The sequence below is a fragment of the Bos indicus genome, chromosome 1 (genome assembly GCF_029378745.1).
Source record: "Bos indicus isolate NIAB-ARS_2022 breed Sahiwal x Tharparkar chromosome 1, NIAB-ARS_B.indTharparkar_mat_pri_1.0, whole genome shotgun sequence".
Classification (NCBI taxonomy): Eukaryota; Metazoa; Chordata; class Mammalia; order Artiodactyla; family Bovidae; genus Bos; species Bos indicus.
Window position 1 is genome coordinate 141206741 of NC_091760.1, and position 26705 is coordinate 141233445.

Sequence of the window (26705 nt, forward strand, 5' to 3'; positions counted from 1 at the left end):
AAAGAGAATGTGTGTTGTGCTATCCTTAGATGGAATGTTCTATATTTAAATGTCAATTTGGTCAAGCTGATTAGCAGTGTCATATAAGTATTCTTTATTCTTGCTCATTTTCTGTCTTATTCTGCCAGTTATTAACAGAGGGATATTAAAATCTCCAACTATAAATATTGATTTGCCTATTTCTTCTGGCAGCTCTAACAATTTTTACTTCATGTATTTTGAAGTTATCTCCTGGGTAAATAAAATTTATAATAGTCATACTCAATTAGCTGACCTTTTTTACATAATGGCCTTCTTTAGCCTTGGTAATATTCTTTGCTCTGAAATATGCTTTGATATTAACATAGTTACTCCAGCTTTCTTTTGATATTTTCTTTTAATTAGACTGATATGTTTCATGATTTGATTTTTGTCTGTGTGCTATCGTTGTTTCAGATAAAAGGGTAAATTTGGTCTCTGCTACTCCATTTCAGCTATAAGCAGAAGCCCCAGTCAAATGTTATTAACCACAGTCTACTAAGGAGAAAATAGTCACTAGAAATTTTTTGACTTGCCCAAGGTCATATAGCTGATTACTATTTGCTAAGTAGAAATACAGCATGGGCAGAGAAGCAGTGCTTCACATAACCCATCTGCATTTCATCCCTAGGACAAAAGGGACAAGAAAGTATTCTATGTGAAGGAGAACTAGGAGAGCTAATTAAGAAGACATGATGGATGAAACTTCCCTGTTTTGTTGACAGTCAAACCTAAGTCAAAGTCACTGAAAACTGTTAAGAATAAGAATTCCTTAGACATATAAAGGAGAGATTATGAGACCATTTACCTAATAGATTATTCAAAAAAAATCCCAGTGTCAATCTAGAGGGACACTCAGACATTTAGGATGACCTGATACACAGGAAATCAGTCCTGAATATTCATTGGAAGGACTGATGCTGAAGCTGAAACTCTAATACTTTGGCCACCTGATGTGAAGAACTGACTCATTAAAAGAGACCCTGATGCTGGGAAAGATTGAAGGCAGGAGGAGAAGGGGACGACAGAGGATGAGATGGTTGGATGGCATCGCTGACTCGATGGACATGAGTTTGAGCAAGTTCATGAGTTGGTAATGGACAGGGAAGCCTGGCGTGCTGCAGTCCACAGGGTCCCAAAGAGTCAGACATGACTGAGCATCTGAACTAAACTGAACTGATCCGCAGGCAGGTCCCCCTGAGTCAGAGCTCAACCTGCTCAGATCTGCTACACAGTCATCTCTGTGGAACATACACATCCCTCCCCTGCCCTTCTGAACAGCATCTACATAAAAATGGTGACACCAGATTGTCCAACACCCAGTCAACAATCTAAAAGACTATTATAACCATTGCACATCCATGCTCAGTCATTCACTCATGTCCACCTCTTTGCAACCCCATGGACTATAGCCTGCCAGACTCTTCTGTCCTTGGGATTTCCCAGGCAAGAACATTTTAGTGGGTTTCCAATTCCTCCTCCAGGGGATATTGCTGACTCAGGGATCAAACCCATGTCTCCTGCATCTCCTGAATTAGCAGGTGTATCCTTTACCACTGTATCACCTTCTGTACCATAAATTGCTCGTAATAAGCGAGAAAGGAAATCTCATTTGGACAACAAAACACCCATCTTGTAAGTTCAAACTGACCCAGACATCATGTGCTTCCGTGGCTTTAGATGTCAAGAATACCAGCACACAAACAGCCATCATGTAACTCCCTGGAAGTGGGAACATAGCTTAGATGCCGGATAAGATGATGGCATTTCCATCCCTGTAAACCTACGTGGTAGTGCAAAAACAATCAGTTCTATGACAAATTTAGAAAATAGCAGTTAAAACAGAAGTAAGCATTTAATTCTTTTATCTGACAGGAAACCCAAGACAGAAATAGATTAGCACAGACAAGTATAGTTGTTTGGTTTGAAGTTCCAGATTTTACTCTAAGTGGTACTCTGTAGTTTATAAATATGTTTTTAGGACACATCATTAAACTTGTTAGCCTGCCAGGTAAAAGGCATTCACTGTGTCTCCCTGTTTGTCAGGTTTAGAAGTTTCTACACAAATTTCATTTGCTTCATTTTAATTATTTGGGATATCAACTTTTCATATCTTTGATTAAAGCCAATTTTTTCTTCCCTTCTTAAGTGCATTTTTGTGCACATCTTGGAATTCACGAGCGTGTCATGGAGATCAAAATACAGCTGGGAAATGAGTAGCTAGCAGGATGAGTCACAGTCTAATGTCTGATTGCTCACATCAAAGAGATCATATGCAGAAATTCAGAAACATTTCATATTTTGCTCATGTTATGATGTCTTCAAATCTCACCTTCACACTTGCTGCAGAAATTATTACAAAGTTCTCCCAGCTACCTGGTGTATAAGACAATCATCAAAGTCACATTCTCGTCTATTCGTCATTATGCTCTGCCAGTCTGCCATAGTATTTGAAAGGCTAGGCTTAAAAAAAAAAAAAAAAACACTGCTTGCTAACTGGAGTCTAGCTGTGTGTATGTTTTTTCAGGCTTGATTATACCTATAGAATGACACAATATGTCTTGTCTGTACAACTTCTGATGTCTGTGAATGTCAGGCTGTATTCTTGGTTTGACTGGTAGCTATGGCAATTAAAAAAAAATACAGTATGATGTTGAAAGGAACATTATCAATTCAGGGTTTATTTACTGACAACATTCCAGCAACATGTGATGCAGTCAAAATTGTTAAAAGACCCTTTTGTATTTCACACGGAATATAAGAATATTAGACTAATGCTGTTTCACTGACAATAAACATTGATGCTAGGCTTTATTCCAGTTCAGTTCCTTGTCCTCTGCTCTCCCTTTGTCTTCCTTTCCTCCACCTCCACCCTCTTCCTCTGAGACAGTGCAGGGGAAGGAACAGAAAAGGGAACTGGAAACAATGACTTGGAGACACTCAAGTGTCAGTTACTGTATTGTTTGGTCAAAATACAAGGCTGGGTAATCATTTAGACTTTTGCAACTCAGTATCACTAATGTGAGTTTTAGTTCCAGCAATATAGGCACTCCAAAATCTGAAAAAGATGCTCTGACATCTCAAAGCAGCCATCAGTATCACATTGAACTGATGAAAATGTTTTCATCGATTCTTGGATGGTATTTTTTCTCTCCTCAGTTTTTTACACATACTCAGCAAATTTCATAGTGCATGGAACACAGGCCAACTTTTGTTATAAACTCTGACTCAAATGTATTTATTTGCCCATTGTCTGACTCCTTCATTAGGATTATGTCCACACAGACACACGCCAGGCCTTTTTTTCCGCATCTACTCCCTGTACCTGGAACAGAGCCTGATTCACTACAGGAGCTCAAGGACTATTTGTTGAGTGGCTACATTAAAATTGACCCAAGAGCTGCACAGCAAACTTAATGCCACAGAAGGATTTTCCCCACTTTCACAGTGTTTGGTGATCTATAGAAACAGAGTTGTCAGTGTTTACAAATGCATTGAACACTTTTGCATGCTAAGTTGCTTCAGTTGTGTCCAACTCTTTGTGACTCTATGGACTCTAGCCCACTGGGCTCCTCTGTCCATGGAATTCTCCAGGCAAGAATACTAGAGTTGCCATGTTCTTCTCCAGGGGATCGTCCCAACCCAGGGATCAAAACCACACCTTCTGCATTTTCCTACATTGGCAGGTGGGTTCTTTACCTGAGAATCCCAAACACTTTTGACATACTCATTATTCAAACAGCAAAATGTTGAATGATAAGAAAACTATCTCATAAAAACAAGAAGCTAAAGGTGATATTTACAGTATTTGTGTGTTTGTTTTGTTGGGAGAAAGAACCATTAATTTTTCTAGCAATTAATTAAAACTAAAACCATTAATTCCAGCGTTTTCATTTAAGGCACTCTGACATCTCAAAGCATCCATCAAAATAATGAACTAATGACAGGATTTTCACTGGTTCCCAGCTGATGGCATCTTAGTACTTATCATTGCCCACCCAGACCCCCAGCAGCACAGAAGGGATAAAGTTGGAGGAGCTGTACTCACCAGCCTTGATGTGGACATCCTGACTTCTAATTTTCCCTGAAGGATTTTCAGCTGTGCAATAGTAAGTATTATCATGGATTAAGGTACTAAAGCTTGAAGGAGGGAAGGGGAAAATCTGGAGAGTGCCGTTGGGGTGGACGTGGCGGATTCCGGGGACATCGTAGATCTCCTCGCCCGTCGCCAGGTACCATCTGAGAGACACAGGAGGGATCCCTGCTGCGGGGCAGGGCACCAGGGTCCCCGTGGTGCTCGCAAACACTACCTCTTGCAGAGATGCATTGACAAAGTAGAGGCTGGAGTGAAGGTCCTCACTGAAAACTGCAAGGAGACAACACACGAGTGTGTCAGAAAAGTGCGCCTTCTGCACTCATCTTTCAACATAGAATATCAACACATCACCATGTCAACCTAGCTCAAGAAGTTATTTGGAGAAACAGTCACAAGGCTCGACTAAAACTTAATCATTCAAAATTGCTCAACCTACCACGGACAGAGAGGCAGCAGCTTCATTTCACAATTTGTTCACAAATTAAGTTATGGATGTGCTCAGTGGTGTCCGACTCTGCAACCCCATGGACTATAGCCCACCAATTTCCTCTGGCCATGGAATTTTTCAGGCAAGAATACTGGATTGGGTTGCCATTTCAGACTCCAGGGGGTCCTCCAGACCCAGGGATCCAACCCGTGTCTCCTGCATCTCCTGCATTGGCAGGTGGGTTCTTTACCACTTTTCCACCTGGGAAGCCCAACACAAATTAAGTCAACCTGGAACTTAAACTTTGAACAGGTGACCTTTCAGCCCCGTGTCTAGAGCCCTATTGTGTCTCCATGGTACTGACCACTATCAGAATTTATTTTGGGTTTTGTATTCACTTATTGTTTGTTGACCTGTCTAGAACGTAAAGCTCATGAAACAAAGCCATAATTTGCTCACACTATTGCCTAGGGCACAGAGCAAAACAAGCCATGAGGGGTTAATAAGGAGAGGCTACGTGAGTGAATCACTAGATCCGGTTGCTAGAATCAAATTGCTCTGGTTGAAAGTGTACATTAAGAACTAATTTTGAATGAAATTAGTCCCAAATTTTTAAAATTAAAATTGAAGATCTGGATGTAAAGCATTTTGGAAAGGCCAGTTGGTTTTCTGAAAATCCAATCCAATCAACAATGTGATTTTCCATTGTTATTGAAAATATGTTGCAATAATAAAGAGAACTTTGATAAAAGTGTCATTCAATTCCACCAGCCTATGGCAAATTCTGTTTCACTTACTCTTCTGCTCCATCAACCTACAGCCTACAGGGTTAAACTATGTCATAATATGAACATATGAAACAGGCAGTTGTTACAGACTCTGCTTCATACTCTTAACATTATTTCATACACATAATGTCATGTTTCAGACTTCACAAGTACAGATGACCCTGAACAACACTGATTTGAACTGGGTGGGTCTCTTATACACAGGCAGTTTTCAACAGGAAATATTACAGTGTTATACCATCCTTGGTTGGTTGGATCTTTGGATACAGAGGAACTGTGGACAGAGAGAGCAGACTGTAAGTTATAGGTGTATGCACATTTTATATAAGATGATTTTCTAAACTAGTTCCCTCACTCGGGCTGCTTCAGTTGTTTCTGTTTTAATTACTACAAATAAAATGTCTTCAAAGGTTTCCAGGAACTTATTGAGAGACTACATTGTACTCATTGACAACTGTGGAGTGTTCTTTCCATGAAGCAAAAAAGTCCAACTTCTAGAATCCAAAAATTAAACAAAAGATGTACAAGTGCAATGAAGACCCTCTTCTCAGACATTTATGTTTCTGGGTGGCTTTCTAAAAACAATTTCATACCCTGTCACCTGTTCACAAGAGAGTAAAGGAGCCCTGCGCTACGCTTAGTCACTCAGTCATGTCCGACTCTTTGTGACCCCAGGGACTACAGCCTGCCAGGCTCCTCTGTCCATAGGGATTCTCCAGGCAAGAATATTTAAGTGGATTGCCATGCCCTTCTCCAGGGGATCTTCCCAATCCAGGGACTGAAGCTAGGTCTCCCACATTGCAGGCAGAGTCTTTAACATTTGAGCCACCAGGGAAGCCCAAGAATATTGGAGTGGGTAGTCTATCCTTTCTCCAGGGGATCTTCCTGACCCAGGAATCAAATCAGGGTCTCCTGCATTGCAAGCAGATTCTTTGTTAGCTGAGCTACCAGGGAAGCCCAAAGAAGCCATAGATACTGAGAATTAACCTCACTGGGCAGAGATGAGAATAATATTTGCTAAGTGCGCCTGCCATGCCAGGCAATATTATGAGACTGAGGTGTTATTTCATTTACTCCTGTGTACAATAGCCCTGCCAGGTTAGACCAGGCTCTGCTCCACAGAAGATGAGGTGGAGACTCAGAGAGGTTGTCCCTGGAGCAAGGACTCAGGGTAGGAGACTACAGAACCAGAATTCAGTCTCCACAATGAAGATTTTATTTCATTACTCGGCTGCCCTTATTGTTCAAAGGCAAATCTTGGGAAAGCTCTGTTCCTGAGATTTGCCATCCTCCACATGTGTTCCTTGGAGACCCACCTGCTTTCTCTTGGTCACTGTCACCAGCGGTAACCAGAATCTGGCCATGGTCAGTGCTGGCTATCTCTGAGCAGGCAGCAGCATGAACACCATTCATCAAGAGATGGCAGAGAAAAATACACTGTGCAAAAGTAACGGATTTACCCAAAGAGAAGACAGGAAGTGGTGTTCATCAAGTAGTAACTATGTGATGGTTTTCTCTCCCAACCATACCTAAAGTCTTAACAATACTCGGTACATCAGAATATGGAAGCTATTGCTAACTAAGAAATTGGCTCAGACCAGAAGCACAGTTAATAGCTAAACATTGCAGCTTCCAACTCAAATGAAAATGCTGATAGCAGCACTGTGAGTTTGAGCTTTTTAGGAAACTGACATTACCCCAAACATATTGTTAGGAACGAGGTAACTGTCACTCTTGAGGCTAATTAATTCCACCCCAATTCTTTTCTTTCCCTACCCACATTACTCTTCTGTCAACTGAACTGTAGGTGATTCAAACCAAGTAAAATTTAGTCATATTTGAATTTACTCATTTTTGTCATAAAAGTTGCCTTGTGAAGAATAGCAGTCTTCGAAAATGTGAATGCATGTAAGAAATATTTCTTAATTAAATGTATATTTTCTACTATAAGCCACATTCCAAGAGGCAGCTTATGAAATTATTTAAATGACTTTGAGAAAATGCAAATTAAATGTTTAATCCTCGCAGTTAAAGAGATAAGTGACCTCTGGGGGATTACTGTCACTTCTCCTTACATTTTTTAGATATTCCACTTGAGTGTTTCTATTTCACACCACTGGGTTTAATAATGTAACACAAACTTGCTTTCTAAGATACACATCGTATGGCCACAGGCAAAAGAAAACCCAAACTACATTCCAACAGCTTTTATTTCTTTCGTCCAAGGGCCCATCCATCTGCTTAAATAGTAGTACTTTATTTATGGAGTGCTGTATGCACTTTATATACAGTAACGTTTGCTCCCTCCAGTAAGGGCACAGGCAATCTCAATGTGAAGTGTGTGTGTGTGTGTGTGAGGGAGAGAGGGAGAGAGCGAGAGTTCTTTGAAAATAATTGCACTTTATTAGCACTCAACAAAACACTTGGCAGAATCTTGTTGTGAGATTCAAGGTATAAAATCGTGGGGTGTAAACACTAAGGGTAGTAAAGGAAGGAGCTTTGGAGAATTGTTTTTTCATTTGCAGATTTCCCATATTTTATACTGTTAAAGCAGATGGTATAATCAAGACTCCAGTGACAAACACAAAGGAGAATGTTACACTTAAAAGAAAATTAAGTCAATATTGCGCTCTTTAAAATTCAAATATGGCAAAGTGAAAGAAGTAACATGGAAGAAACTTTACAGGGTGCAAAACACAACCATTCATGCGTGCAGCAGTATTTGCTGAGCACCTGCTCTTGCCAGGCCTCATGCAAGGTCACAGTTACACACATTTGCAGGAGTCATGCCACTGCTCTCCAGGAATTTCGGGGCTAGAGGGCTGCATGGTCATTAAACACGATCAGTGATAATTATTTTTCTTGTTGTTTAGATGCTAAGTCTTGTCCAACTCTTTTGTGACCCCATAGACTGTATAGCCCACCAGGTTCCTCTGTCCACAGGATTTCCCAGGCAACAATACTGGAGCGAGTTGCCATTTCCTTCTCCAGGCAATGCCATTTTGTTCTCCTTCCTGAACCTGAGTTTCCTGCATTAGCAGGCAAGTTCTTTGCCACTGAACCACCAGGGATTATCAACAATGTGCTACAGACTCATAAATGATAGAGAAACTAACCCAACCTGGGAAAGAGGAAGGTAGCTTCCCAGAGGGGAAGAGAAAGACGATTCTAGGCAGACGGCATAGACACAGCAGGACACTGAGTTATCAAAGGCAGGAGGGAAGTGAGAAGATGCCAGCTACCACTATACACCAAGGTGAAGAAGAAGAAGAGACAAAACCCAGAGATGGATTCTCAGGGATAGTTAATATATAAAAAGTAAGCAATGGATATCTGACCATGGACTTGCACCAAAATACATAATGAACTCCTGCAAGTCAACAATAAAAAAATAATCTAAATAAAAAATAGGCAAAAGACTTGGATGATCACTTCACAAAGGCCAATATATAAATAGCCAATAAACACACGAAAAAATACTCAATGGCAATAGTCATCATGGAAATGTAAATTAAAAGCATAGGGCTTACCATTACACATATAACTGAATGACTGAAACGGAAAAGACAGACTATAATGAGTGTCTCAAGGGTGTGAGGCAGCACGAAACACAGACACTGCAGGTGGAAATGTAAACTGATAGAATTATGGTGGAAACTATGCATCAGTAACTGCTATAGCTAAACCTACGCACACCCCATGACGCAGCAATTCAGTTCATAGGTATTATCCAACAGAAACCCACCCATACACTCAAAAAATAAACATCACATTCATAGCAGTACTATTTGTGAGTCCCAAACTGGAAACCACTCAGATACGATCAATGATAATGTGCTCAGTCACTCAGTCATGTCTAACGCTTTGTGGCCCCAAGGACTGTAGTCCACCAGGCTTCTCTGTCCCTGGAATTTCCCAGGCAAGAATACCGGAGTGGGCTGCCACTTCTTACTCCAGGTTTCTTCTGACCCAGGGACTGAACCCACCATCTCTTGCATCTCCTGCATTGGCAGGCAGATTCTTTACCACTAGCACAATCTGGGAAACCTAATCAATAATAAAAACTGGATGAATGTATTGTTATACATTTGGACATCAAATAACTAAATAAAAATAAGAATGAACCATTACAAACAAAATGGTTATTAATCTCACAACCATAATGTTGAAGGAAAGCAGAAACGAGAGTGCATAACTCATTATTCCATTCATATCAAGCATAAAATAGAAAAAAAATAATAATCCATGATGTTAAGACTCAAGATAATGATGATTCATGAGGTGGGGTGGACATGGAGAATAGAAATGAGATGAGGGTCTATCCAGACTGCTGGCTATCTTCATTTTCTCGACCTGGGTGCTGGGTACACTGATGAATTTAGCTCATGAAAATTTCATTAAGCTGTACTCTGTGAATATGCACACTTCTCTGTATGTATTCTATACTTCAAGTAAAACAATATTTTAAACAAATGGGGAAAGAAAGAACCATCATGAAGATAAAGAATAAATTATGAGCTTAGTAGCCCAAATCCTAGTGAGAATGATGCCCTAGACAAAAAAGACAACATTCTGAAAAGTCAACCAGCAGTTTTCAACAGTGTCAACTGCTTCACAGAGATCGGAACATGAAAACCAAAACAGACCATTACATTAGCAAACTGGGTATATTTATTTTGAATAGAAATGCCATTTAGGACCAAAATGCTTCTATTGTTTTCACAGGAAGATGTGATTGGGTGTGCTTAGTAAAATGAACTGCTTTGATAAAGGTCTTCCAAAATGAAAAGGAAGCTACCTAAGCCTTCAGTAAATATTACATAGAAAGAATAACCCTTAGCTGATTCCTGGACTCTAGACTGTTTTCACATTAGCACAAGTGCTTTGAAATTTAGTGTCATCTTGATCAGACAACCTGAAAGCAGATAAATAGATGGTCTCATAGTGACTGGGAAAGCATTCCAAAGGTCTATGAAATAATTCCAAGTTACGTTATAAAATACGTTCATATGTTAGAGCAATTCTTCATTTAACTCTAATGTATTTCAATCATTCTATCTATTCCCCAGCACTGAAGATACAATGTCACTGTCCTCATGAATAAGATCTGGATAAAACTTCACAGTGACATAGAAGTTAAAAATATAAAATTCTGTCTCTGTCCATGAACAAACAAAACAAAACAGGAACTAGATTTGCCCTCTTGTAAGTAAACATTCAGGCAATACAAAACAGTAAGTTCTAAAAGAAGGAAAGAAATGAGCTATGTCCCACTAGCAGTCAGCTTAAAGCCTGGAAATGAAAGTGTTAGTCACTCAGTCATGTCTGACTCTGTGTGACCCCATGGACTGGATCCACCAGGCTCCTCTGTCCATGGAATTCTCCAGGCAAGTATACTGGAGTGGGTTGCCATTTCCTTCTCCAGGGTAAAGCCTGGAGAAAGTTCCCAAGTCATTCCCAAAAGAAGGAAACCTAAATAGAACTTGGTGGAATTTCTGAGTTGGGCCTAAGGAGGCCAAACACACTGGATTTGGAAAAGCAAAGAGAAGGAAGTTGCATGGAGAGGGAATTGCAGAGAACTGAAGAAAGTTCCCTTTGATGAGTCTTAGGTTTGGACTGATACTTACATGTGTGTGATTAAACTACTGATGCTGGTTAAGAAACACTAGAAAGGAGCAGGTGGAAAACCCCTGAATCTCACATGGGGAGGGGCTAGTTCATCTAATAGACAGCTTATTAAAAAGCAGACACACCACTTTGCCAAAAGGTCAATATAGTAAAAGCTATGGTTTTTCCAGTAGTCATGTACAGATGTGAGAGTTGGACCATAAAGGAGCCTGAGTGCCAAATAATTGATGCTAGGAGATCTAACCAGTCAATCCTAAACGAAATCAACTCTGAATATTCATTAGAAGGACTGATGCTGAAGCTGAAGCTCCAATACTTTGCCACCTGATTCAAAGAGCCAACTCATTGGAAGAGACACTGATGCTAGGAAAGATTGAAGGTAAAAGGAGAAGGGGGCAGCAGAAGGTGAGATGGTTAGATAGCATTGCTGACTCAATGGACAAGAATTTGACAAATCCAGGAGATAGTGGAGGACAGAGGAGCCTGGTGTGCTGCAGTCCATGAGGTCACAAAGAGTGGGACATTACTCAGAGACTGAATAACAGTGACATGGCTGATTCACATTATTGTACAGCAGAAACCATACAACATTGTAAAGCAATTATACTCTAATTAGAAAATGAATTTTTAAAAAGAAAGCAAAGAGAAGGAAGTTGCATGGAAAGGGAATTCCAGATATCTGAAGACGACTTTCTTTGATGAGTCTTAGGTGTGGACTGTTATTTGCATGTATGTGAGGAAACTACTGATGCTGGATAAGAAACACCAGAAAGGAGCAGGTGGAAGATCCCCGAAGCTTACATAGAAGAGGGGTTAGCTCATGTTCCAGCCAGAGAGGAGAGAACTCGTATATGGGGTATCAGAGGACTCAAAAGTATATTTCGTCACTACTAGGAGCCAATTAATCACAAAAAAAGTTTAAAAGGGATGGATTCCAGAAGGAATTAAGTTGAACCCAAGGAACTTAACTGCACAATGAACAAATTTCAGTGCTGGTTAAAGAAGAAACAAAACCCAACAGTTTTGATGTAATGTTTACAATATCTATAACGTTTAACGTCTAATGTGTAAATGCAATGTTTACAATATCTGACATCTGATAAAAACTGGAAACAAGCAGGAGAATATGACCCATTATTCACTGGAAGCAGACACAGAGATGGCAGATGACAGTATCAGCGTGTATGGGCACTGAAATGGCTAGAATGATTGTTCCCCTAGCATCCTCAAGATAATAAGGAAAGCATACTGATGAGAGAAATGGACAGTATAAAAATAGTCAAAAGGAAGCTTCTTGAGATGAAAAATATAGTACATGAAATACGAGCAAATGTAGTTAACAGCAGATTAGAGCTCGCAGAAGAAAATGTCAACAAATCAGAAGGCAAACTAATAGAAACTATGAGATGGAAAACAAAGAAAAAAACTTTTAAAACAAGAAACATAAAATTAGTGAGATATGGGACAATATCCTGTGACCTAATATATGCATAATTGGAGTTCCAGAAAGAGGAAATCACCAAAAAATTTAATAATTATTATTTCAAAATTTAATAATGTCAGAACTCCAAATATCCCATAAGCTCAATGAATATCAAACAGAAGAAACACAAATAAAATCATACCACAACACATAAAAATTATATTGCTGAAAGCTGTTAATAAAGAGAAAAATATTAAAGGCAGGCATTTTTAAAAATACATATAACGTGGAGAAACAAAGGGAAGAATATGTCAGACTTATCAGAAACAATACAAGCCAGAGGAAATAGAGAAAAAAAGTAGTATTTAAAACAGAAAATACCTTACAATCTAAAATTCTATTCCCAATAAAAAAAATCATAAATGAAGACAAAATAATGAGTTTTTCAGACATCCAAATATTAAGGGACAGCATACAGTAGGTCAGCAGTACAAGGAAAGTTAAAGGAAGTCTTTCAGACAAAAGTAAAACAATACCAAACAGACATTTTTGATTTCTCAAAAAAATGAAGACTGACAAAAATGATAAACATATGGGTAAATATTAAAAAAAAATCTTCACTTAAAAAATGATCAAAAGACAATGTACTCTTTAAAGCAAAACTGATGATAATGTGTTTTGGGATTACAACTTATATAGAGAAATAAAATGAATGCCAGTATTGGCACAAAAGCAGGAGGGAGGAGGAAAATGAAAATCTACTGTTTTTCATCTTCAGTTTCTTCTACTGCACATTGCTTTGTATTATTATTTGAAAATAGGCCATGTAAACCCTAAAGCAAATACTTGAAAAATAAAACAAAACTTGGATATTAAACCATTAATGTAGATAAACTGATCATCAAAATAGTTCCATTAATCCTAAAGGAAACAAGAAAAAAAAAAAAAGAATAGAGAGTAGATGAAATAAATAGGAAGTAATTATCAAGGTGGTGTATTTAAATCTAACCAAATTGCTGTTCACATTAAATATAAATGGACTAAACCCTCCAATTAAAAGGCAGAAATTGTCAGATTGGATGAAAAATTTAAGATGTAACTATATTTAATCCAAGAGAAACCCATTTTAAATACAAGGAAAACAAGTGGATTAAAAATAAAAGGATAAAAAAATATACCATAATAACACCACTCAAAAGAAAGCTGAGTAACTATAGTAATATTAAAATAGATTTTAGCAAAAGAGATATTACTACGACACCTATTTTCTAATGGTAAAATGATCAGCTCATCAAGAATACATTAACAATCTGAAATGTTTATGTATCTATAAAAATTTCATGGTACGTAAAGCAATTCCGCTAGAATCAGGGAGCGGAATATCAAATCTAAAAGAACTGAGAACTAGGTTTCTTTCTTTTTAGTGCTGATTGCCACTGGGTTGATGTATCTATGCTTTTCAGTTGAGATTTTATCTGCCTTCTTGTATATTTTGATATTAACAAATGGTGCATGGAAAAAATCCAACCTTAGTAACGCTGATGGCTTCCTAGGGTCCTGCCATGCCAGTCTCCTCAGTGTCTTGAGTCCCCAAGTCCATTCCCACCTCAGGACCAACACAGATACTGAATGCCTTGCTGGAATACTTCACCATCCTTCACCCAATTCACTACCACCTGTTCTTTGACTCTCAGCTTAAACATCAGTTCCTCAGGATTTACTCCTGGTCTTCTGCCTCCTATACTAGACCCCATGCCCTACCTCTCAGCTCCTGCTTCATTTCACAGTCTCATCTTGGTGTTTGATGTATGTCCCCAACTCTATTGAAATCTGCAAGATGGGCACTGCATACCAGGTATGCAGCCTTCTTCCTTAGTACTTAATGTGCTGACTAGTACATAATAGAAGCCCTCATATTTTTATTGAATAAATAAATAAGTGCTTAAAATATTATGGTTTTCATATCACATATAGCTAAACGATTCCTTTTAGAAAAAATATATTTATTTTTTATTTCATATGCATCATCTATTATAATCTAAATTCCATTATAAAGATGCCTAGAGACAATAAGGATTAGTGACTGATAAAAAAGAATCTCTCAGATATTATAAAACGAACACATTTATGAGATGTTAGCCACTCTAAGAATGTTCTTTTTATCCAATATGTGTGCTGATTTTGCAGTAAGGAAGAAAAGAAGCTCAATTTTGCTATATGTTTTACAAATCTCTGGAGAAAAGAAGTAAGAAAAAATGTTAGCATTTTACCCATAAAATGTCTATGTATTGTTTACAATATCCTTCTAGAGAATTATTTCCATGTGTGTCTAGGGAATTCATTTCAGAGATGAAGTCTCTCTGTCCCTTCAGATGGATGAAAGTCACCCTCAGTAACATTGCTGGCAGTTAAGTGCACAGTTTCAGAGAAGAATACAGACTCTATAATGAATAATATGTATGTAGTTTGCTATTCTCCAACATTTACATTTTAAGCTCAAAGCTTTCAAGAGACATGAAAGAGGTGAATAATTTGAAAGAAGCAGAATGCTTTCTTGGATTCATGATCACAAGTAGCACATGGATAAACCAAAATGATGTAAATAATTCCTTAGAATCAGGGAGCACAAAAAAATGGGAACAAAAATAGAACCAATTAACGAAGAATGAAAGTTAAGTGCAGATTCCCATAGGGAATTATAAATTAAGAAAACCATCAGAAAAAGAGAGTGGGAAATGGAACTGATATCATAATAATATTGAGAGACTTGCTTCCTGCAGATTAAAAGGCTTGGAGAGAGGGGGGAAATTACAAAAAGAGAATGTCCAAAAATATAGTAATATGAACTAGAAACAAAATAGCAAAGCAATAATAAGATCAGACTATGGGAAGGAAAGATTGAAATTCACTGAAGCCTAATGAGTCACCAATGCTATGATTAAAGAACAAAATAAATTGGGTATATGGAATTAACACACACTGCTATATTTAAAATAGACAACCAACAAGGACCTGTTGTATAGCACAGGAACACTGCTCAATATTCTGTAACAACCTAAATGGGGAAAGAACTTGAAAAAGAATAGATACATGTCTATGTATAACTGAGTCACTTTGCTATACACCCAAAACTAACACACCGTTGTTAATCTGCTACACCTCAATGTAAAAGAAAAATTAAAAAATAAAATAGGAAAAATTTTTAAAGAACTTTAAAAGAACAAAGTGAATTAAAATCAGATGGTACCTCAACAGAAAAATGTAAAGTCTAAGTCCTGCAAGAAACTTCAAGCCTCAGTGTTGAGTGAATGCAATGAAGTGCAATGATAAAAATATGCATGTTCTTCCTAATTAATCTCTTGACTATGGCCATATTCAGAATCATTTTCTTTTGCTAGAATTTCACCATGCTCAGGGGCACTCAATTTTCCATTTTGCTCTGGTCTAAGGACTTGTATAGCTTCCTTGGTGGCTCAGACGGTAAAGGATCTGCCTGCAATGCGGGAGACCTGGGTTCAATTCCTGGGTTGGGAAGATCCCCTGGAGAAGGAAATGGCAATCCACTCCAGCACTCTTACCTGGAAAATCCCATGGATGGAGGAGCCTGATAGACTACAGTCCATGGGGTCACAGAGTCTGACAGGACTGAGCGACTTCACTTTCACTTTAAGGACTTGTATAAGTCTAATTTTTAAGATAATTTTTTTTTCAGATAATGCATGGGTTTTACTTTGTGTTTCAGTACTAAAATGCATAGTTAGTCACATAAAGGCAAATGTACCCTAAGTTGTAAGTGGCAACAATCTTTTGAATTAGAAAGGCTGTCAGAGGATTGATTCTAGTCTAGTCTCACTCCTCCAACTCATCAGCCTGAGTCATTTTCTCCCTTCCCACTAGGTGATTCCTTGAGTTCTCTCTAGTGTATTAAGTAAGGGACCAGTCATCTACCACCATCGGCATCTTATGACAGCCATCACTTTAGCTCTCTTCCTCTTTATCCTGAGGATTATGTTAATATTCCTCCACCATCATTCTGATGGAGCTTCAGAGGCAGGGTGCGTGAACAGTGATAGAGCATAGATGTTCAGTTATTTTGTCCTACCAGCAATGCCTGCCCTCTCCAGAGCAGTGATGGGGAAAAAACCTGCGTCTGGGTTTCAGGTATGATACACTCCTCTATCTTCCCATAGAATTTTGGGGAACATTACATAGAGTCCCCCTGACTTCATACTTCCTGTTCTTCTTTCATACCAGCTAATCCATTCTTGCATTTTCTGCTGTCACTTCATCAAGAGATTGCTCATCGATGTGACTTTGCTCATTGCTAAATACTAGTACCTTGGATGGAGAAGGCAATGGCAACCGACTCCGGTACTCCTGCCTGGAAACTCCCATGGATGGAGGAGCCTGGTAGGCTGTAGTCCATGGGGTTTCGAAGAGTCAGACACGACTGAGTGACTTCACTTTCACTTTTCACTTTCTTGCATTGGAGAAGGAAATGGCAACGCACTCCAGCATTCTTGCCTGGAGAATCCCAGGGACGGCGGAGCCTGGTAGGCTGCAGTCTATGGGGTCACACTGAGTCGGACATGACTGAAGCGACTTAGCAGCAGCAGCAGTACTTTGGATGCAGCAGAGGGGCACTGTCATCCTTGAACTCCATCGGCTTACACAGCATTGAGTACCTAGATAATGCAATGAACACTTAAATATAACTCAGGTCAGCCTCCCTTGAGGTAGAAAGTGCCATCCTCCTGGGGCTTCTCCACAGTTGGAACCTGCTGTCATGTTCTATGACTGATCAGTATGGAGGCCAAGGCCAGCCCTTCTCCTTAGTGTGACCATTTATAGCAAAAGAAGTGGGACTGACCTAGAATTCTACACCCAGAGTATTAAGCAAATGAATGAAGACATTTTTAGAGAATGCAAAGTCAAAACTTTTACCTCTCATGTACCCTATTCAAAAAGCTTCTAGGAGATGAATAAAAAGGTGGCAAACCAGGAAAGAGGAACATATAACATAGAGGAAACGGGGGCTTAAACACAGGTGATGAGAAACAAAAAGGAATTTCCAGAGTAACTCTGAAAGATCCCAGGACAGCAACTGTATAGTGGAAATTAGACCAGATTAATGCAGAAAAGAGGCTCCCAGAAATACACTTTGAAGAAAAAAAAATCATTTAACTGTGGAGACCTGAATGGGAAGGAAGACTAAAAGGTGGGTGGATAAATGTATATGTGTGGCTGATTCATTTTGCTGTACAGTATAAACTAACACTGCATTGTAAAGCAACTATACTCCAATAAAAATCAATTAAAAAAAAAGACCCTGATGTATCTGAATATATTTAAAGCAGTACTCTGTCCTGTTGGAGAATTTGGGGGGAATAAATTAGGTATACAAACTGTGAAAACTAAACAAAAAAGCAAGCAGTTATTAATCCCAGGAACATTCAAAGCTGCAACAGAAAGCGTTCATAATATGCTGTGTGGCTCAGCTGTAGCTGAGCTATGTATAAATATTTACAAAGTTACAATAGTGCAAACCCCAAATATTGATTTAACCCCAATAGTAATATCATTATATGGAAAAAATAGCAGAAGGTAGGAAGGGACGGTATTCATAGTCCAAACAATAAGTTAAACACCTATCTAAGCCTGAAGATTTCAGAAAGAGATATCAGAACTACCCAAGGTACATACAAAAATATGTATCCATAAAACATTAGTTTTTAAATAAAGGCGCTAATGGCGATCCATTCTTAGTTGCTCAGAGCAAATGCTCAGCGCCCCCCTCCCCGCCCCCCCCCCCCCCCCCCCCCCCCCGCCGCATGCCCCTTTTTTCTCGTGTTTTTTATTCACTGCATCAGGTAGTCCTCTAGATGCACCTTCCAAACAGACTCAGAGTCACTTATCTGTCATCTCTTCTGCCACCTCCCTGGTCCGAGGCACCATCCTCTCTCCCCTGGATTGCTGTGATGCTTCCCCAAGGAGCTCTCCACCTCCACCACCACCCCTCCCCATACGCTCTATCCATTAGGCAGAGCGATCCAGGGAAACACATCAGGTCCTCTCTCTCCTTTGCTCAGAATCATCCAGGACCCCCAGTCTCTCACGTGAAAGCCAGTCTTGCTCTATGACCTGTGAGCACACTTCCCCTGGCGTGAACCCCTGTTCCTCTCCCTTGCTCACTCCACTCTAGCCACACGACCTTCTTGTCATCAAGAGCATCTCCATGAGCTCTGATCTCTGGGCCTTTAAGCATCCCTCTCCCTCTTCCCGGGATGGCTCTTCCCACAAAGTCCACCTGGCTCATCCACTTACTTTTCAAGGCTTTGCTGAGCCGTCTCCCAGGCCACGAGGTTTGCTCCCACTATCTTATTTAAGGGGCCCTGCCGCCACCACAGGAAGCACTCCAGGTGTCCTTATTTGCTCTTTTCTCTGCCGCCTGTCACCTTTTAGTATACTGCATCATGTACTTATTTATAATACTTTTTATGGTCTGTGTCTCTCTCCTACCCTTTAGCATTTTAGTTCCTGAAGAATAGACAGTGGATGGATTTAAGTCCAAAGCATCCTCTCCCACCACTGTTTCAGTAAGTCACCAGAGTGCTTGTTGTTACGAGAAGAAGACAGAGGCGCAGAGCGGGGAAGGAGGCTGGTTATCCAGGATCTCACGTTGTGTGTACAAAGGTGACTGCATGGCCCCTGCGTCTATGTATGGCATTACTGTAATCTCTCCGGCAGCTTGCTAGTCTCATTTCAAGCAAAACCGTGTCACCAAGTGCATTATTAAACTTTAAATTTAGTTTAAATCTATTATTCTTGCTGTCATTTGGGATATAATTGAAGAACTAACATTTACTGAGTATGTATTATGTGCTGGGACTATGCTAAGTAGTTTAATATAAAATTTCACGAATCCTCAAAACAAAGCTCATAGGTGGCTATTATTGCTATGTTCACATTAGGGATGAGAAACCACGTGAACTTTGACCCATGTAGTGAGGCAGAGACATAGGGTAGGATTCAGGAGTCACTGAAACAGGGAGTATGTTTGAGCTCAGACCCCTCTGAGAACGAGAGGCTTGTCTGGGCTTTGTCCTCTGAAGGGAGCTAAGGGTATCTACGATTCCAAGTTCAATTCCTTAAGGGCCAAGATTCCCAAGTTAGCCGCCTTTGATCTAGACATCACTGCAAAATAACGGTTGACGATGCTCATAATAAGCTGTGCCTGGCTAGGCACACTGCATTTCTCGGGCCTCATTTCACAGTCTTTGTCATCTTTCATCTTTGTAATCTTTCACCTTTAGATAGAGGATCAGGAATGGTATCCTGAGACCAGAACTGAACAAAACATGAAAAAAAGAAAACTCTGTGACTGAAATGTCTTTGATTACAGCTCTCATTTCTTTTTTCTTTTCCTTTTCTTTTTTTTTCTAGAAAATCCTGATAATTGACCATAGAGTCCTTCTTCTGAAAATTAAAAGTATGATTAAGGATTGGAACAACCAAACCAGAAAACACAATTTTCAGAGTGTTTTTTTTTTTCTAAAGACATCCTCTAGGTCCAAATCCATGGTAAAATGTAGCCTGTTCAAAATACACAGTAGCATTAATGCTCATGTACAATTGCAAGAGGTTTTGCCCATAAGGGACCGAATCTCAGTTGGAACCCATTTATTTTGACAGTTTGCCTATCATAGTAGAATGGATTCACTGAGTCACAGAAACTTTTCTAAAAAGAGGAGAATCACATTCTCCTTGCTTGTAAATATTCATAACATAGTGGGGTTTGGACATTCTCAAGGCAACCAGACTGCAGCTTTAATAACCCCAGAACCTATGAAACTCAGCTTGGGCTTCACTGCACTCAAAGTCCCTTTCGTAATAAACCTAATATACACCCGCCAGCTGTGTAATGGGCCCACATACCCCCTGGGGCACAGAAGAAGGTCACAAAATAGAGTCCATTATTCCACATTGGAAATTTGACTAGATTTGGATTTGACACTTCATTTGCAGAAATGTCCTGGAGGCATATCCTTTCTAGGAGGCTGGGGTTGGAGTGATGGCAGACAGTTGCCAAATTAACTCTGCAGAGCACTTTTAAACGGAAAGGAGTAAGACTTTTAAAATATTCCCTTCATGATAACTCTTGAAAATCAAATTGAGTTGTAATGTCTGAAAGTTATTACTGGAACGTTTTAAATTAAACCAATGTGGCATCACTCATTCCCAAGAGGGAGTATGACATGGTGCCAGTTACAGCATTTTCCAGTGTTTGCAAAAAAAAAAAAAAAAATCCAAATCATATTTGTAAAGACAAAATAGTTCAAACCTAAATGGATCACAGGGCTTCCCAGCTGGTTCAGTGATAAAGAATCTGCCTGCCAATGCCAGGAGATGTGGGTTCAATCCCTGAGTTGGGACATTACCTGGAGAAGAAAATGGCAACCCTAGAAAAATTTGCCTGGGAAAGTCTTCCTGGACAGAGGAGCCTGATGAGCTATATAGTCCATGGGGTTGCAAAGAATCAGACACGGCTTGGTGACTAAACCACAACAAATGGATCATAAGGAGGAAATAATGATCACACAACCCATCCAAGGATGCCCCAGGACCACAAGCCTGGTATACTCTTCATCACATTATGACTGTCTCTACAGACAGAATAACCTGGTGTGAGCTACTGGAAAGAAGGTTCAGGAGAGGAGACTGGAGGCTAAGATCAGACTCAACACCAGCTTCTAAATCAGTGATGCCTTCATTTGCACTTTGTGGGATGACTACAGTATCATATTGAAAACACAGTGCATGAAACTCACGCATGATTACTGAACCCCAACACAGATACCATGAGGAAATGGTATAAAACAAATTCTATTACCATTAGACAAGTTTTAGCCAATAAAAAGTAACACCATGATCCCAAGTGATCATCACAGGAACGTCTATGCACTTAAAATAATTTGACTGTTTTTGAATCATTTCTTTGCAATATAAGAGGCCAGTAAAATAGAAGAATGCCAAAGGCAACACACTAAATTTCAGTAAAGACTGTAAGAACACACTGATGGAGCTCCAAGCAAGAATCTTATAAGAGGTATTTGGGAAAGGGTCAAAGCCAATTTTACAGAAATGCTGAAGTGGAATTAGATGAGCACAAAACTTGTCTTATGTAACAATTCCTTACTTACTTAAGCAAAGATCATATAATGATAGGAATGATCAAGAGAATCATATTAATAAGAGGAGCATTCATTCAGTACCATGCCTGGCCAGTCCATGGACTCCTGTGACCCCATCAGCTCACGTCGCAGGTGCCCTTATTACACAGAGAGAAAGTGAGGCAGGACATGACAAGCTTCACCCACGGGGGAGGCAGGAGGCCTGGTGGAGACAGGATGTATCAGTCTGCTCAGGCTGCTATAACAAAATATCACAGACCGGATAGCTTAAGCAACAGAATTTCTGACAGTTCTGGAGGTTGGAAGTCCAAAATTACATTTCCGACAGGGTTGTTTTCCCCCGAGGTCTCCCTTCTTGGTCTGTGGATGACTGTCTTCTCACTGTGCCCTCACGTGGCCATCCCACTGTGCGTGTGCACCCCTGCTCTGTGTCCAAATTTCCTCTTCTTAAAGGACACCAGTCACACTAGATTAGAGCCTCAAACTAAGACTTCATTTTAACTTAACTGCCCCTTTAAAGGATACATCTCCAATACATTCAAATGCTGAAAAACTGAAGGTTAAGGCTTCAACATGGGGTTTTGGGGAACACACACTTTGACCCATATCAGAGGGAAACAAAGATGATGGAGGCATGAGAAAATGAAAATTTGAAGCCACTGTGATAAAAGGATGCTGAGGATTCTGCAACGACTGCTATGAGTAAGAAGATGAAATGTACTCTAGGAGTCAAACCCTCAAGAGCGAAGTTAAAGGCAGGCAGATGTTTGCCTCCATGAGTGGTAGAATATTCTGACAAATAGAACTGCCTAAGTTTGAGGCCGGAATATTTCAGAGGGGAATGTTATATTGATGCAGCTGGGGGCCATGAGGGTTGATTGGACAATATCTGGATTCCAAAACACCTTTTTACTAAGAAGCATGAAATAACAAAAGTCTTGAGTTATTTCTCAGCCTTGGAAATAGACACACTGATTTTATAACCCGATTCCTTTGGAAGTTCCTTTTCTGAGTAATGTGAATAAAGGTCTTGTAATTAATTATATATTAGCCATTTCTGAAAAAACTTACACAATTATTGATAGAATTTCAAGTGAGCATGCTTTGAAAAATAAGTTAGCATTTACCCATAAACTGGTACTAATTACCTACACGTTTCATAAACTGGAAGTTCATAGCTTGAATCCAAGATAAAGGCATATGAATGATATATTAAAAACACTTTTTGGGAGGCTTCCAGGTGGTGCTAATGATAAAGAAAAGTGAATAGTGAACGTTGCTTAGTCGTGTCCAACTCTTTGCAACCCCATGTACTATACAGTTCATGGTATTCTCCAGGCCAGAACACTAAAGTAAGTAGCCATTCCCTTCTCCAGGGGATCTTCCCAACCCAGGTCTCCCGCATTGCAGGTGGATTCTTTACCAGCTAAGACACCAGGGAAGCCCAAGAATACTCGGGTGGGTAGCCTGTCCCTTCTCCAGCAGATCTTCCTGACCTAGGAATTGAACCAGGGTCTCCTGCATTGTAGGCAGATTCTTTACCCCATGAGCTACCAGGGATCCACCTGCCAATGCAGGAGACATAGAAAATGCAGGTTTGGTCTCTGGGTTGGGAAGATCTCCTGGAGGAGAGCATAATAACCCACTCCAGTATTCTTGCCTGGAGAAGCCCATGGACAGAGGAGCCTGGTGGGCTATAGTGCATAAAATCATGAAGAGTTGGACATGACTGAAATGACTTAGGATGCATGCAAAAATGAAGAAGGCAATCTGTATGGCAATTATCATTATTTAATGATACTTTGTGCTAGGACTGTGATTGGAGCCAGGACCTCAGCCATGACAACCACTTGCTACTCTTTCCACCATTTAAAGAGTCCCTACTTTCTTGTGCTGGGTAAGATCTATGCATTTGGTGGATTAGATTAATGCATAAAACAATTTGGGGAAAATACATTGATAGCTAAATGTTTCTCTGGGAAAATGGTCACATCCATTTTTCTTCCAATATCGGAAAAAATTCTCTAAAACCAGTACCACCACACACACACAAGACTCTTCTATGCCAAGGGCCAGGCAGACATTGGGAGGAGTAAAGGACACAGGCAGGTGCTCAGGAAATACAAAGCCAGGTAGCTGCTGTATTCACAACCATCCTCAGGTCACAGTAATCGTAAGAAGGGAAGCTGGAGAACATGGGATGGAGGAGAGGGCGGCAGTGGGTCCTGCCTGCTGGGGTCAGGAGGGTACTGGGGAGATGCTGCTGGGAGTATATCTGGCAAGTTTACTCCCCACTCTAGGGCTCTTCTTTCATCTGGAGGGTTCTTGTATTGAAGAAATGGTTCTCTACTGGGGGCAATCTTGCTCCCCATGGAACATTTGGCAATGCTTTGAGACTGTTGCTATGACAAATCTAGACAGCATATTAAAAAACAGAGATATCGTTTTGCTGACAAAGGTCCACGGCGTCAAAGCTATGGTTTCTCCAGTAGTCATGTATGTTTATGAGAGCTGAACCATAAAGAAGTCTGAGAGCTGAAGATTGGTGATTTCAAATTGTGGTGCTGGAGACGACTCTTGAGAGTCCCTTGGACAGCAAGGAGATTAAACCAGTCAATCCTAAAAGAAATCAACCCTGAATATTCTTTGGAAGAACTGATGCTGAAGCTCCAATACTTTGGCCACCTGCTGCAAAAAGCCAATTCACTAGAAAAGACCTTGGTACTGGGAAGGATTGAAGGCAGGAGGAGAAGAGGGTGACAGAGGATGAAATGGTTGGATGGTATCAACAACTCAATGGACATGAGTTTGAGCAAATTCCTGGAGATAGCAGAGGACAGAGGAGTCTGGCCTGTTGTAGTCCATGGGGTCGCAAAGTGTCAGGCACCACTGAGTGGCTAAACAACAAGAGACTGCTGATTACACCAACTAGGAGGCGGTGGGATGGTATCCAGTGAGTAGAGGCCAGCAGAACATCCTAGGATGCCCAGAAGAAGCCCCTGTAATAAACAACCCTCTGCCCCAAATATCAGTAGTCCCACAGTTGAGAAATTGTGCTCTGGAGTATAAGACCCACAGACTATCTGTCCTTCCCTCCTTCACCACAGACAAGAGGTGAGTCTGGGAGAAGAAAGTAGCACACCTTCTTTTTTTCCTTTCTCCTTCTGGCATCTGCCTGCTTGCCTGCAGGGAACATGTCCTTTAGGTCTGTTGTCAACTCTATTATAAACGGAGCAGGGTGCAGCTTGGCCTGGTTCTGGAGTTCAAGCTGAGACTCTATCATAAAAAGATGGTATTTTGATCTGCCAACTCTCTATTTGATTTTCTGTCCTAACTGGTTCCAAGTGTGGAAAGAAAACTAGGATGTCTCATTCAGTTCAGTTCAGTTGCTCAGTCATGTCCGACTCTTTCCGACCCCATGAACTGCAGCACTCCAGGCTTCCCTGTCCATCACCAACTCCCAGAGTTCAGGCAAACTCATGTCCACTGAGTCAGTGATGGCATCCAACCATCTCATCCTCTGTCATTCCCTTCTCCTCCTGCCTTCAATCTTTCCCAGCATCAGGGTCTTTTCAAATGGGTCAGCTCTTTGCATCAGGTGGCCAAAGTATTAGAGTTTCAGCTTCAGCATTAGTCCTTACAATGAATATTCAGGACTGATTTCCTTTAGGATGGACTGGTTAAATCTCCTTGCAGTGCAAGGGACTCTCAAGAGTCTTCTCCAACACCACAATTCAAAAGCATCAATTCTTTGGTGCTCAGCTTTCTTTATAGTCCAGCTCTCACATCCATACATGACTACTGGAAAAACCATAGCCTTGACTAGATGGACCTTTGTTAGCAAAGTAATGTCTCTGCTTTTTAATATGCTGTCTAGGTTGGTCATAACTTTTCTCCCAAGAAGTAAGCATCTTTTAATTTCATAGCTGCAGTCACCATCTGCAGTGATTTTGGAACCCCCCAAAATAAAGTTTGTCACTGTTTCCATTATTTCCCCATCTATTTGCTATGAAGTGATGGGACCAGATGCCATGATCTCTGTTTTTCACTCTCCTCTTCCACTTTCATCAAGAAGCTCTTTAGTTCTTCTTCACTTTCTGCCATAAGGGTGGTGTCATCTGCATATCTGAGGTTATTGATATCTCTCCCAGCAATCTTGATTCCAGCTTGTGCTTCATCCAGCCCAGTGTTTCTCATGATGTACTCTGCATATAAGTTAAATAAGCAGGGTGACAATATACAGTCTTGACGTACTCCTTTTCCTATTTGGAACCTGTCTGCTATTCCATGTGCAGTTCTAACTGTTGCTTCCTGACCTGCATACAGATTTCTCAAGAGGCAGGTCAGGTGGTCTGGTATTCCCATCTCTAAGAATTTTCCACAGTTTCTTGTGATCCACATAGTCAAAGGCTTTGGCATAATCAATAAAGCAGAAATAGATGTTTTTCTGGAACTCTCTTGCTTTTTTGAGGATCCAGCAGATGTTGGCAATTTGATCTCTGGTTCCTCTGTCTTTTCTAAATCCAGCTTGAACATCTGGAAGTTCATGGTTCATGTATTCTTGAAGCCTGGCTTGGAGAATTTTGACCATTACGTTGCTAGCATGTGAGATGAGTGCAATTGTGCAGTAGTTTGAGCATTCTTTGGCATTGCCACCACCAACCAACTCGGACGTTTCATTGGCTTCCTTCAAATACCAACATCCATTACCCTCGAACCTGAAATACATGACAGGCCTTAACTAAATTCTCCAAATGTGAGTGCTTAATAAGTGATGAGGAGATTAAACTTGGGGAGAATTCAATTAGATGTGCCTTGACTTGAGGTCATCTGGAGACCTGTGTTGCTCCAAATAATTCTGAAAGTGGTCTGAAGATGAAACCAAGCATCTCCAATCCAAGGCAACCCTCATTAGAGGCTCTTGGTTTTGATAGCTTCTGAAGAGACCAGACTATAGGTATACTCTAGAAGAATCTTTATTTTTCAATTAAAAAAAAAAAACTGTAACTCTATATGGTAATGGATGTTAACTAGATTTATTGTGGTGATCATTAAAAAAAAAAAAAATATATATATATATATAAAATCATTAAGTAATGAATCTGAAACTAATCTTAATAAAAACTTAAATTTC

At 40.1% G+C, this 26705-nt stretch overlaps 1 protein-coding gene across 1 annotated transcript in view; it reads right to left on the bottom strand.

Annotated features, from left to right (window-relative positions):
• Positions 1-26705, bottom strand: part of DSCAM (DS cell adhesion molecule) — an 857668-nt gene that overhangs the window by 693160 nt on the left and 137803 nt on the right. Inside the window, exon 2 of the mRNA XM_070795162.1 lies at positions 4067-4384. Coding sequence (XP_070651263.1) covers positions 4067-4384 — 318 coding nt within the window. The remainder of the gene's footprint in view (positions 1-4066; positions 4385-26705) is intronic.